This window comes from Lolium perenne, chromosome 6 (genome assembly GCF_019359855.2).
Source record: "Lolium perenne isolate Kyuss_39 chromosome 6, Kyuss_2.0, whole genome shotgun sequence".
NCBI lineage: Eukaryota > Viridiplantae > Streptophyta > Magnoliopsida > Poales > Poaceae > Lolium > Lolium perenne.
The window spans coordinates 264,889,513-264,902,049 of NC_067249.2; the positions used below are offsets into that span (position 1 = coordinate 264,889,513).

General features: G+C 47.7%; 1 protein-coding gene across 1 annotated transcript; it reads left to right on the plus strand.

Annotated features, from left to right (window-relative positions):
• The first annotated feature begins 1,865 nt into the window (after window positions 1-1,865).
• On the plus strand, window positions 1,866-7,372 carry LOC127305470 (clathrin interactor EPSIN 2). The gene is made up of 14 exons (XM_051335885.2): window positions 1,866-2,106; window positions 2,480-2,596; window positions 2,712-2,763; window positions 2,888-2,967; window positions 3,065-3,143; window positions 3,246-3,329; window positions 3,463-3,608; window positions 3,712-4,011; window positions 4,151-4,192; window positions 4,273-4,371; window positions 4,449-4,633; window positions 4,832-5,031; window positions 5,411-6,356; window positions 6,463-7,372. Exons 2-14 carry the CDS (start codon window positions 2,562-2,564, stop codon window positions 7,023-7,025), a joined length of 2,811 nt encoding a protein of 936 aa, XP_051191845.1. The 5' UTR covers window positions 1,866-2,106; window positions 2,480-2,561; the 3' UTR covers window positions 7,026-7,372.
• Window positions 7,373-12,537: the final 5,165 nt, after the last annotated feature.

Genomic DNA, 12,537 nt, shown 5'->3' on the forward strand with positions numbered 1-12,537 from the left:
TTTCTATCCTTCTCATTATTCAACTAATTTCTGAATTAGCTCGTTCTCATTCCAAATCCAAATGAACGTGTCCACTAATCTTTTCAATCGAGGATATTCACGGGGATGCGAACCTGGCTTCCTTGACCGTGGAGCTACTCAACATTTACATGTAGACGTTGTGTGGGGTGCATGCTTATGTCTGTGCTGTGTTCCATGTTTGAACATGGTATGACTATGTATAGAGATAAGGGGTTCCCGATGAGAAAATCGAAGGCCCCACATGCTTTCTAGCGGAAGAGCTGGGATAAGCACACCATGATGAACACATGCAGATCATCGAAACTAGAGGTATATACGTCTGTTGACTGTGGCACTAACAGTGGGTAGCATGAGAACACTATAGTTCTCTTGCTTTCCCCGTAAACTTCCCATGATGCCTCCTATTCTTATGCAGTATACACCACAAAACTCTATGGAGCGACACATCCGATAGACTACTACTTCTTCGCACCACTATTTTATCTTCTCGTTGCTTGCTATGGTTGTCGCCGCTTCACTATTGCAGTTGTTTTGATGAATATATATTGTATGTAGCCAAGAGCGAAACACGTGGTTGTATAAAAAAAGGACGAAAGTGCATTCATTTTCGAGGGAGTAACCAGAGTACTCTTAGATGTTCAATGATGGGTGATGTATCCCTTTTCGTCTAAATATTTTGTGTGCCCTTAATTCTGTCTTTGTCGACATGGGCAAAGCATGTGAAAAATAGCGTCCTATCAACTATCATTATCATCGAATATGTACTAGGCGTACCTGGTATTGTACTGCTAGCCCATTAGTATCATGGTTGGTATAATGTCCTAGGTAGGGTATATATATTTGTGAAATAAACAAGACCGAGCTGTGTTGAACATCCTACCAGTGCAAAGTGTTGATCATGTTGCACACATCATTGTGCACCGTCTCTCCTCGCTAGCCACACACTAAAAAATAGCGAGAAAGGAAACAATCGGAATCCACTAATCTTTTAGATGGATGAGATTCATGGGGATGTGCACATGGCTTCTTTGATCGTGGAACTAGTCAACATTTACACTAGATGTTGTGTGGAGTGCATGCTTATGTCTACATTGCGCTCCATGTTTCAAAATGCGAAACGATTGCGATGTTGAGGCCCAAATTTGGCGCGACATTCAAGGTCTACGGGCGGTCGTCTAGGTAGAGGGGGCTACGAGACGGTTGGTTGTGTGGCGATGTGGCTCGGGTGCGGCTTCGGTACCGAGTGGTGTACGTTGTCGCAACCCCGGAGCTAGAGGTGTGTCTTTGTTGTGTTTGGTGCAGTAACATCGTGTGGGCTACAAATCTCCGCCCTTGACCCTTGTATGGTTTTTCATCCCGGTTTTCCTTATAAACCGGAGATATTGTATGGTTGTTATATTATTTTGGATATGGACTCAGTTGTCTCATTAAGTGGATAACTCTCTTTCGACCGTCTTTAACTTAAAAATATAACTAGCTCTAATTACACACAAAATATACAGTCTGTAAATTAAGGAGCATACAGAAAAGGAAAGAATATGTATAGACTATCGTAATCAAATAGAAAGAATATACAATTCCTGCCTGTCCTTTCTCTGTCTAGCTCAAGTCCCAGCTCACTCAGCCATTATTGTTTTACTTAACTCCTTGACGCACACAGAAAAAATACCCACAAAATTACCTTATACAGAGGCAGCACGTACACCAGACTTTTTAAAGCGCGCAACTAATCAGGCGTCGCTAACCCGCCGCTTACCAATTAAGAAATCACAATTAACCAACCGAGCCACCAGCAGGGCAGAGGAAGCGCAAAGCACAAAAGAAACGAGATAATTATTCTTCTCCACAACTCGTAGGCTGGCTGCGACAACTCAGGCAGGAAGAGGAAGAAGAAACGAGACCGAGAGGAAAGCGCACCCCGCCCGCCCCCATTCCTCGCTCGCCGACCTCGCGCCCCCGCCGCGTGGAATCCCCTTTGACTCCCGCCGTCGCCGCCCGCCTCGCCGGCGCGCGCGCCCGCGCGTCGACCGCCAGCGCAGCGGGAGCCGCCCGATCCCGCCGCGCGCGCTCGTCCTGCCTCCTCAGGTTCGTCCTTCCTCCCGCTGCTTGCTTCTTCGCTTCTGCCTCGCGCGATCCACGCTGCATCGCCCGGGGACGAGGAACGGCCAGATCTCCCCCGGGGGCGCGGCATCGGAGCTTGTCGGCGCCGCCGCTAGATCTGGGCCGCGAGCTGTGCACGTGGATCTCCTCCTATTCGATTTTTTTTGCTGTTGAGCGCCGCGCCCGCTTTCCGTGCCGGATTGCCTCCGCTCCGTTTTGGTTGTTGGGATCGTTCGTTCGTTCGTTCGTTCGTTTCGAGCTTTGCTTTTTCTGGTGTACGTCGATGCTTTGCGATGCTTCATTTGGGAACCGGAGTCGAAATGTTTGGCAGCTTGGATCTCACCGACGGATTGCGCAGGGTTCCTGCCCGCCGACGAGGAGGAGGGGGAGGAGAGCTGGGCGCGCAACAACAAGCCAGCTAGCTATATTCGGAGGGCGCCATGAAGAAAGTGTTCGACCAGACGGTCCGGGACCTGTACGTGCTTCCCTTACCAATCCCCATCCCCATCCCCACCCCTCCTGTCCAATTCCGAGGTTCACCTCCTTGGCCCGTACTAGTACTCATCTGATTCTCGTCTTCCCCGTCGCAGGAAAAGAGGGGTGAACAAGAAGGTCCTCAAGGTGCCCGGCACGGAGCAAAAGGTGAGACATCTCATTCACACGGCTGCAAGCACGTGTTCAGCATGCTGTTGCCGAATTCGATTACTCCCGAGCTGTTAGGAAGCATGATCTTAACATACTCCCGCTCTCGATGGCCTGAAAACAGATTCTCGATGCCACGAGCAACGAGCCGTGGGGCCCGCATGGATCCCTCCTGGCGGAGATCGCCCAGGCGACAAATAACTAGTAAGCTCTTCAGGTTTTTGTTGGTGTTTCATCTGCGTGTCGCCGAGCGGAGACCTGGTTCCCCCTGTTCTAATGTGCATGCTTTGTGTGTTTGCAGTCACGAGTATCAGATGATCATGAACATTGTGTGGAAGAGGGTCAGTGACACTGGCAAGAACTGGCGCCATGTTTACAAGGTATTATGGTTTTATCTGCAAATATCAGTCCAAAGTGAGGTATCATGTTAATTTCAATGCGTTGGACAGACGAATCTGACGCTATCTTTTGCTGAGATGTAGGGGTTGATTGTGCTGGATTACCTGGTTGCGCACGGCACCGAGCGGGTTATTGATGACATAAGGGAGCATGCTTACCAGATATCGGTAATGCTATTGATCCTCTTTTCTTCACCATATGCTTTAGCGTGATACCTGTTTCAAGAGCCATATAAGCTTCTCATCTTAGGTTTCTGTATCGTACTTGCTTTATGCTCTAATAATATCATTGAATTTGCAGGCACTGGCTGACTTCCAGTATATTGATTCTAGTGGGAGAGATCAGGGTAGCAATGTACGACGGAAATCCCAGAGCCTCGTTAGCTTAGTTAATGATAAGGAAAGAGTACAGGAAGTTAGGCAGAAGGCACTTGCTACCAGAGACAAGTGAGTGTAACTTATATTATGTTTGCTTCAAATGTCTGATCGGCGCGTAGTGTTTTTTGCACATGTATTGTTGTGCTGATTTGCTTCCGCTGTTCCTTTATAGGTATCGGAGTTCATTTGCCATGAGCGGAGCACACAGGAGTCCAGGCGGATATGACAATGACCGCTATGAAGGTGGTAGATACGATAACAGGAATGGCTATGGGAGGGAAAGAGATGGATATAGAGATGATGACAGATACAGTGGTGCTGGAGATACGCCCAACCGGGAAGGAGACCGCTATTCTAGGGATTCTAATGATCGCAACAGAGAGGATGAATACAGAGGAAGTAATAGCAACCCTGAATATGCGGAAGGATCAGGTCGCAGGAGCTATGGCGAGGAAGAGGCTTATTCATCCCGGTCTGTTTCATCTCTTATATTGACCTAAAATTCTTCCTTGCTATTTTTGCACGGCCAGAAGATGATCTTCATCACTGTTATTTGTGTATCACTAAATTATAGATCCCTTTTTAAAAACATATTCCTGTTTCTGTTGCAGGGGCCGTGGCAGCAACGCTGACGCGCCTACTCAGGATGAGAGGTAAGAAAGGAGTTTTCTTAAGTTCTTACTTTTTAGCTTGTTCTGGACCTAGTTGTCTTAAGTTCTACCTGCTTCATCAGGCCTATAGAGCGGAAGCCTTCTAACCAGCAGATTGCTTCACCACCACCGACCTATGAAAATGTCACAAGAGATGCCCAGGACAATCATCATGAAGAAAGGTGATGATTCTAGCCTAAGTGTAAAACCCATAGATCGAATAATGAATTCTGAAACCTGTGTCATCCATCAATTTCAGAAATGGAGTGAGTGTGCCAGCTGCTGCACCAAAGTTACCTTCTCCATCTATTCCCAGAGCATGCTCTCCCCCAGGGCAAGTTAATGGTGTTCATGATAAGCCTGTCGAAGTTGTAGCTGCACAAGCACCTGCTCATGCTGAACCTAATGGTTTTGATGAGTTTGATCCACGTGGATCAGTGCCAGGTATACTTTACTCTTTTGGCAGTCAACTTGCTCATCAATAAACCAGTAATGGAAAATATATGCATGCAAGTTTTTATTTCTTGTTTATTTATATGCAATAACAGCTGCATGGAGGAATTGACTAAGCTAGCACATCTGTTTGCAGTTTTGATTTGTTAAGTAAATACTATTTTCTTTTGCTTATCTGTATCCTTTCAGATGCTTCACCTCCAGTGAACCCCTCACCAGCAGTGAATAGCTTCGAGATGGATTTATTTGGGTCAGATCCTATTGGTGAGCTGGCTTTGGTTTCTGTGCCTCAGCCAACTGCCACCCCAAATGTTGAGCCACCAGCAAATTCAGGATTCGAGACAAATAGTTTCATGGGCATGCCACCAGCTTCTACTGGATTCAGTGAGGTATTGAGCTGCAAAATTTATTTTCATTTGCACATATTAGTAATCCTATTATGGGATTGTGATGCAATTTTACAATAGACTGATTCTTAAATTTGTTTGTTACTGGCCTACTTGCTTACGATTCCATGGATCCAGCAATCTGGATAAATTAAGCACTAGTAATGTATATAGTCTTCATACACCAGTTCTGTCAAACAAAAAGTCTTCATGCAATAGGAGTGATGCTGGCTAAATTTCAGCCAGTAGAACTGTTTCAAATTAAAATGTCAAGTGTTTTCTTCTGATTGATGCAATGACTGGTTTGTTTCCCTTCTAATATAGTCGTAGTAGCTAATGCAAGCAAACATTCAGATCTCCTTCTGTCTTTTAAACATTGTAGGAAATTGATGCTTCAAATCCTTTTGGTGATCCAACTCCTTTCAAGGCAGTTCATGAAGAAAATCATGGAGTTCCTCAGACAAATGCGGCACCTGCTGGTTCATTCCAGTCCACTGGACCTGGTGCAGATGCAAATCCTTTCCAGCTTGCTTCAGCTGCTAGCTTTGGTTTTGAAGATACTCTTGGCGATCTCAGTTTTCCATCAAATGCCGCACCTGGACAACAGGATATTTTTGGAAGTACATCCTCCGTACCTTCCAGCATTTCTCATGCAAACCCTTCTGTATTTCAAGCAGCAGCGCCCAATACTCATGCTGCTCCCACGTTTGCTCATCCACCAGCACATCCTGCAGCCACCAACCCATCTTCATTTCCGCAACCTGCTGCGACATCATTTGCTCCTGCACAGGCACCTCAACCTGCAGCTCCCAATCAACAATCAGACCCGTCAAACTTTTTTATGCCACCGGCTTCAGGCACTGGCCTGTCTGGGGTTCCTTCACAGAATGGAGCACCATCCTATATGCCTCAGCAGCCTTCTCATCTTGCAGCTTCACAGAATGGAACACCATCCTATATGCCTCAGCAGCCTTCTCATCTTCCAGCTTCACAGAATGGAGCACCATCCTATATGCCTCAGCAGCCTTCTCATCTTCCAGCTTCTGTGAATCAATATCCGCCTCAACAGAGCTTCCTCCCACCAACTGCAGCAGCAGCGCCACAGCCAACATCAATTTCTCGAGTGGCATCTCAGCCTTTTATTGCCCCAAATTCGATGCCTTCTGGTGGCAACATTCCGTTGCAGTCAAGTTCGTCAGCTCCGCCAGAAACAATCATTTCAGCCATGCAAGTTAGGCAGACTGAGCCAGTGAAGAAATTCGAGCCCAAATCTACAGTTTGGTCTGATACATTGACCCGGGGCCTTGTCGATTTTAACATTTCTGGATGTAAGTGGCCTGTCTCTGCATCCTGGCCTCTTTTTTCTGCAATGGCCATATTCTACTTCTTTTGTGGTGATCTGATTTGATTGATTTTTTTTTTTTTTTGTTACAGCAAAAACCAATCCACATGCAGATATTGGAGTGGACTTTGATTCCATGAATCGAAAGGACAAAAGGTTTGAAAAGAAAATCTCTCAAGCACCTGTAGTATCTACGATCACCATGGGCAAAGCCATGGGCTCTGGCTCTGGCATAGGTCGGGCCGGTGCAAGTGCTGTTGCGCCTCCTTCCAACCCAATGGGTGCCGGCAGGGGTGTTGGTGCTGGTGCTGGTTATGGTGGTGGAATGGGAATGAACCGACCAATGGGGATGGGAATGGGAATGAACCCACAGATGGGGATGGGTATGAACCAACATCAGCCCATGGGAATGGGGATGGGGATGAACCAGCATCCGATGGGGATGAACCAACAACCGATGGGGATGAACCAACAACAAATGGGAATGGGGATGGGGATGAACCAACAACCGATGGGGATGAACCAACAACAAATTGGAATGGGGATGGGGATGCGGCCTCCCATGGGAATGGCTCCTGGTGGAATGCCTGGCGCTGGCTACAATCAGATGGGTGCTGGATATGGCGGGCAGCAGCCATATGGTGGGTACAGGTGAGATTACACAGCGATGGTTTGAGAAAACAGTTTAGCAGGCATTTGTATTTTGGTCACCTGGGTTTTCCATATGTACGGTTTCTTTTGTTTTGGGGGTATAATTTTCATCACTATTCTTTCTTCTTTCTATCCATGTTGGATAATGTATCTACTGAAATGTATTTTGATATGAGAATGCTGGCTGTGCCACAACCACCCTGTTGTGTTGGATACAAAACCCACATGATATTACAAGCTTGGATGTAGTTGTATAATTCGCAATAGGCTACTCTTGTCAGTGAACGTATATTATTTGTTTCAGCATTCTTGCTGAATAGACAATAAAAGGATGTACCATTTTGTTGGATCTGTCTTGGATTTTCGCTGAAGTATATTTCCAGTACTTTGATTTGTTTGTCACAATAGTTAGAGTTGTACCAACGAGGCTTTGTAACCACAGTAGACAACCCCTCGAGCGTTTTCGTAAGGTGAACTTGGGATCCTGTTTGTAGGCCAAATTTTTTGGTGGTCTTGGTGTGTTGGATCTTCCAAAGTTCACACGTGCTCTTCGTCTAAGATGGCACTGGCTTGATTGAGCCACCCTGACGCATGCATGGTTGGTACTGGAACTCCTTGAGACGAGGTTGACATAGACCTTTTTTTACAACCTCACGACCAAAAATAGGGAAGATGGGAGCATTGCAAAATTTTGGCAGAAGCCTTGGTTAAATGGTATTAAAGCGGAACGATATTGCCCCTTCTATCTCTTTTGGGCAGCGAGTAGGTGAGTAAAATTGACACCGCATGATGTTTAAATGTGCAACTAAAGAAATTTGTCTCACTTTGGATGATGCTCCATGATATCCAACTCCTTGATGCATCCCTGGCCCCATTATTTGGAACCACTCGACCTCCGACACCATTCGGCTCATGAGGGTGTGCTGACAACATCGATGAGGCCGACTGTGTGGGACAATTGAGCCACACCAAAGTGTAACTTCTTCACTTGGTTGATTTTGCAAAATGGTATCTCAACCACCGTCGTTACGTCAGAAGCGTTGGCCAAATTGTGGTCTTTGTCAGTTTTGCAATCGAAAGCAGAGATCGATGATCATCTTATTTTTGGCCGCCGATACTCCGTTCGCATTTGGGGCATAGTTCGGCGATGGGTTGGTTTCACGGATTGTGTCATCAACCTCTGGATCTCCATCCTCAACGTCAAAGATTGGCGGGTTATGCTTTCAGGGGGCTCCCATTTCTCTCCTCTCTTTCTCTCTCCCCTATCCATTGAGAGTCCACCACCGCTCCCTGGCTCCTCCCCCTCTTGTCTCCGGTGGCCTCGTCGGTCGGAGAGAGGCGGGGGAGGAGGCAGGCTCCTCCTTGTTCATAATAGAAGTAGGTTATGTTTAGGTGTTGTTTCCTCTGTGGAGTATTGTGTTATGCCGATGGGGATTAGGTCACCGGACCTCTCGGGAGGTTCATGACGGCTGGCGGTGGTGGTCTTCCTGCTTATGGTGCTCCAGAGGTTGGAGCCAAAGATAGGCGGCGGGGACCTTGCGGTCTACTGATGGTGCTTATCGTTACGCCGAATTCACACTGTTGGGGAACCCCAAGAGAAAGGTATGATGAACACAGTAACAAGTTTTCCCTCAGTACGAAACCAAGGTTTAATCAACCAGTAGGAGAAAGGCGTGACTTCTGAAGGTGTTGCTAGCTGCTGTTGCCTACCAAAACCCACCGGCGAGCAGCGACGAGCAACACGAAGAGCCGGGAGGCTCCCAGAACTGCTGGTGGGCCCTGGTCCCTCGGGCAACGGCCCGCAAAACTTCGGCACACGTCCTGGCTGTTGCGAGGGCGTGCCACCTGACCTATACCTGGTCAGGAAGGTGATGGATTGTTTCGATTAATTTCCTGCATGGCAGACACGTAAACATTAAATCCGAGCCTCGATCGGCTCTCAGGTTACCCTGTGAATCGGCTCAAGGAGCCGATCGACTCATGATTTGTATTGGATCTACGATAACATGGGGGTCCTGCTTGATCAATACTAAGTTAAATCAATCTACGATAGTCTAGGGTTTTCACCGCATAACTGGAATGTCCTACACGTAGTTGAGCCTGGCAGACACAAAAGATGACAGAAAACTAGCCCTAGAAAAGGCCTAAAAACCAACATAGAGTTGATTCCCGGAACAACTCCTCTAGGATCGGCAAACCGTATCTTACGCACTACTGGATCATTCAACCCGTTTGCAAGGCCTAACCATGCGGATATCAAACTAATCCTTGGAGAACAATGAACAACCATAACAGATCGAATCTACTAAATAAAGACTAAGCAAGATGCCGCCCTTACACCTAAGATAGATGCAAGGGCGGCTAGATATCTAGGGGCAGCATAACTAAGCATACGTATTAGAAAAGTAGCAATATTAGCCCCAAGACATCCATGATAACAGTATTACTCGCCATCAAAAAGGCTTCAGCACGAGCAATACAAAACAACGAATAAACTGATACTGCCTAGATCGCGAGATGGCAGCATGGAGCTTACCCGGAAGAAACCCTCGAAACAAGGGGTGGCGATGCGCCTAGATTGGTTTGTTGTGAACGTGATCGTCCTCCTTTCTCAATAACCCTAGGTACATATTTATAGTCCGTAGACTTTCTATCTTTGGAATAACCTAACTGTGTACGATTAAACTCTATCTCTTAATTCTAAACTTAAACGTGATCTACCATAATGTACAGATACACGGACAATCTAGCCCAAACGCTCGTACAAGGCCCGAAACATTTTACGGGCATATCCTCTAAGCCCATCTCAATTACGGCCCATCTCTTGATTTGGTTAAAATCCGGCGATAACACATGCCCCCTGGTTTTGGCAATAATAATTCCAAAACCACTCAGTTTTTTCTTCTTCGTAGGGTCATGCGTGGCAGAGCAGAACCGCCACAGTATCCTTTCATCATGATGCCTTGCCTTCTCAACTTCTCTGTACTGCACGTTTTGACAGTTTTGGCACCACATCCTCGGAAACCGCCGCAGCATTGAATCATCTCCACTATATCCCCTTTATTTAACCGCATCGAGCAGTTCGCCTCCTCATCCTCTTGCTCCACACTAGCAATCGAAAAAACCCCTTCCTCTGCAACCATGGCCTCCTCCTCCTCCTCTGCCTCCTCGGGTCTTTCCTTCCAATCCTCCTCCTCCCGTGAGCCGACGCCGGAGTACGACCCGATAGCGGCGTACGAGGCCCGCGCTCCTGAGCATTGGGACGAGAGGGATTGGGACTTCACCGTCGGGTCAGATGGCGAACCCTTGACCGTCGTCGGGTCAGAAGACGACGAACCCCTGACCGACGGGGAGGACGACCTCCAGTTCCTCGTCGACGAGGAGTTGGAGGAAGAGAGCGAGGACGACGCCTTCTCCTGGGGCGACTTCACCTCCTCCGATGAGGAGGAGGAAGCGGAGGATGATACCTCCTCCGACGAGTACCCGCCGGCGAAGCGCTTCCGTGCCGGGTCGGAGGACGACGACGACGACGACGACGAGGAAGAAGAAGCCCCTGCCGACGGCTTCGGCAGCAGCGACGAGGACTTCGCCGGCAGCAGCGCCGATGGCAGCTATGACGGCGACGACGAGGGCAGCGACGGCCCTTAGATTAGCGTCTACTAGAATAGGGCTAGTAGTAGTAGATTAGGTAGTAGATCTTCCTTTTGTGAGCAATCGGCTCTTCTTTGTAAAAAACCCTCTTTATCAATGAAGAAAGCTTCCATGTCAATTTTGCCGATTGTCAAAGCAGGTCAACGCAAAAAGAGCCGATGGCAACGCATCGGTCTTTTACCATAAAACGCCAACAAGGCCAGACTTCAAACGGTAATCTGCGACCCTCATCCAAAGGAGCCAACTCATATCCCCAATTTTCCATCGAACAGATTCACGTCGCGGCGGCGCGAATCCCAGATCCCAATCGTGCAGGTTCAACTCCGCAGCGAATCAATGGCGGAATCGTCCAACGCCAACGCAACAGTCTCTGGCCTGAAGGTAATCCTCAACCTCTCCTCGCCATCCGAGCATAGTGTTAGAATTAACAGCAAATATCTGAATTAATGCCTCATTCCATCATTAATTTTAGGTATCAGACATTCTGCTGCCGCATCCTTCTCTTCCAAATTCTCTTTGTCTTGGCCCCCGTTCTATTGAGAGTCCTGCCCATTTGATTTCTTGCGAGGCCAATAGGATTCCCTTCGTGAACCAGAACTTAGACCTAACCTCTTGGGCCGACTGCTTACGAGCCTGGCCTAACCCTCCTGAAGATTGGGTTTCCTGGTACAGTAGAGTATCCAAGACTCACCAAGCCAAATGGGAAACCACAGGAATAGCCGATGCTTTATCTTTATCACTGTCTCCCCTTGAGAAGCATGAAAATCTTCTAAAAACCATCGGCTACTTCTAGTCTGATGCTTTGAACTGCTTCATGTTTGGCCACGGCCCCATGACACCAACTCTACTAGATGTGGCCATGATCACTGGTCTAGACATTGCATCCCCCAGCCCCTCTGCTTTTATGCTGCCAAAGGTCCCTTTCAAACTTTCTTCCAAAACAGAGTGCACAAACTGGGGTGCTTATCTTCGACGCCACATGAAAAATAAAGGCCCTGTAACAGAGAAAGAACACACGGCCTTCCTGAATTTCTGGTTGGAACATTTCATATTTTGTGGCCCTTCACTTGCTCCAACCAAGAATTATCTTTCTTTAGCCTATGAACTCGCCAGAGGCACCTAGCTTGGCATCGGCAAACTGTTCCTTGGAGAGGTCTACCGATATCTCCAACTAATGTCTGTCAATTTGTTTTCCCAAAAGACAGTCAAAACAGGAGGTCCCTGGTGGTTTATTCAGCTATGGGCTCAGCTGTATTTCCAGAGCCAGATCCCAAACTTTCCACCTTTGGCCACTTGCACCTTCCCAGATGCCAATGGGAAGCAGATCCGATGCACTAGCTACGGTCAAGCCTTATATAGCCTTCCAGGTAGTAAACTGATCCCCAAGGAAGCATCAGAGTGGTTCAGAATTTTCTTCCAAGGCCTAGACAATCCTCTCTTCTTTCCTTACACGGAGTCTGAAAATTTTGAAAATCCAGTCTCCTTCAGGCCAGACAGCTTTGCCGATGATGCCAGCACCCGGCAGTTGTATTCCACCATGATCCGTCCCTGCTTTCTTCCAGTTGGCATGAGCACCTCAAACAGGATCATCAAACCTGGTTATGAGTCTTATCAGCCGGTCGTAGCAGCCCGGCAGTTTGGTCTTGGGCAGGTGTCTCCCCATTTCTTCCTCCACCACTTAACAGAGAGCAGAGCTGAGTTGCCCGATGTCCTCACCGGTCAGAGGTGTTACTCTTTCTTTGACGCTCTAGCCGTCCCAGTCCCTCACAACCTCTCTTTCACCTCATCAACTGATGGTTTTGAGAACTGGTGGTCAATGTGGAAGACCCATGCCTTCAGGAGAGCTCTAGGACCGTTGCTGAAAC

Bases quoted from the DNA above. Each gene is read 5' to 3' on its own strand.
- LOC127305470 (XM_051335885.2), top strand. From the start codon at position 2,562: ATGAAGAAAGTGTTCGACCAGACGGTCCGGGACCT. The intron at 3,144-3,245 runs GTATTATGGTTT...GCTGAGATGTAG, and splicing joins ACTGGCGCCATGTTTACAAG to GGGTTGATTGTGCTGGATTA. The intron at 6,357-6,462 runs GTAAGTGGCCTG...TTTTTGTTACAG, and splicing joins CGATTTTAACATTTCTGGAT to CAAAAACCAATCCACATGCA.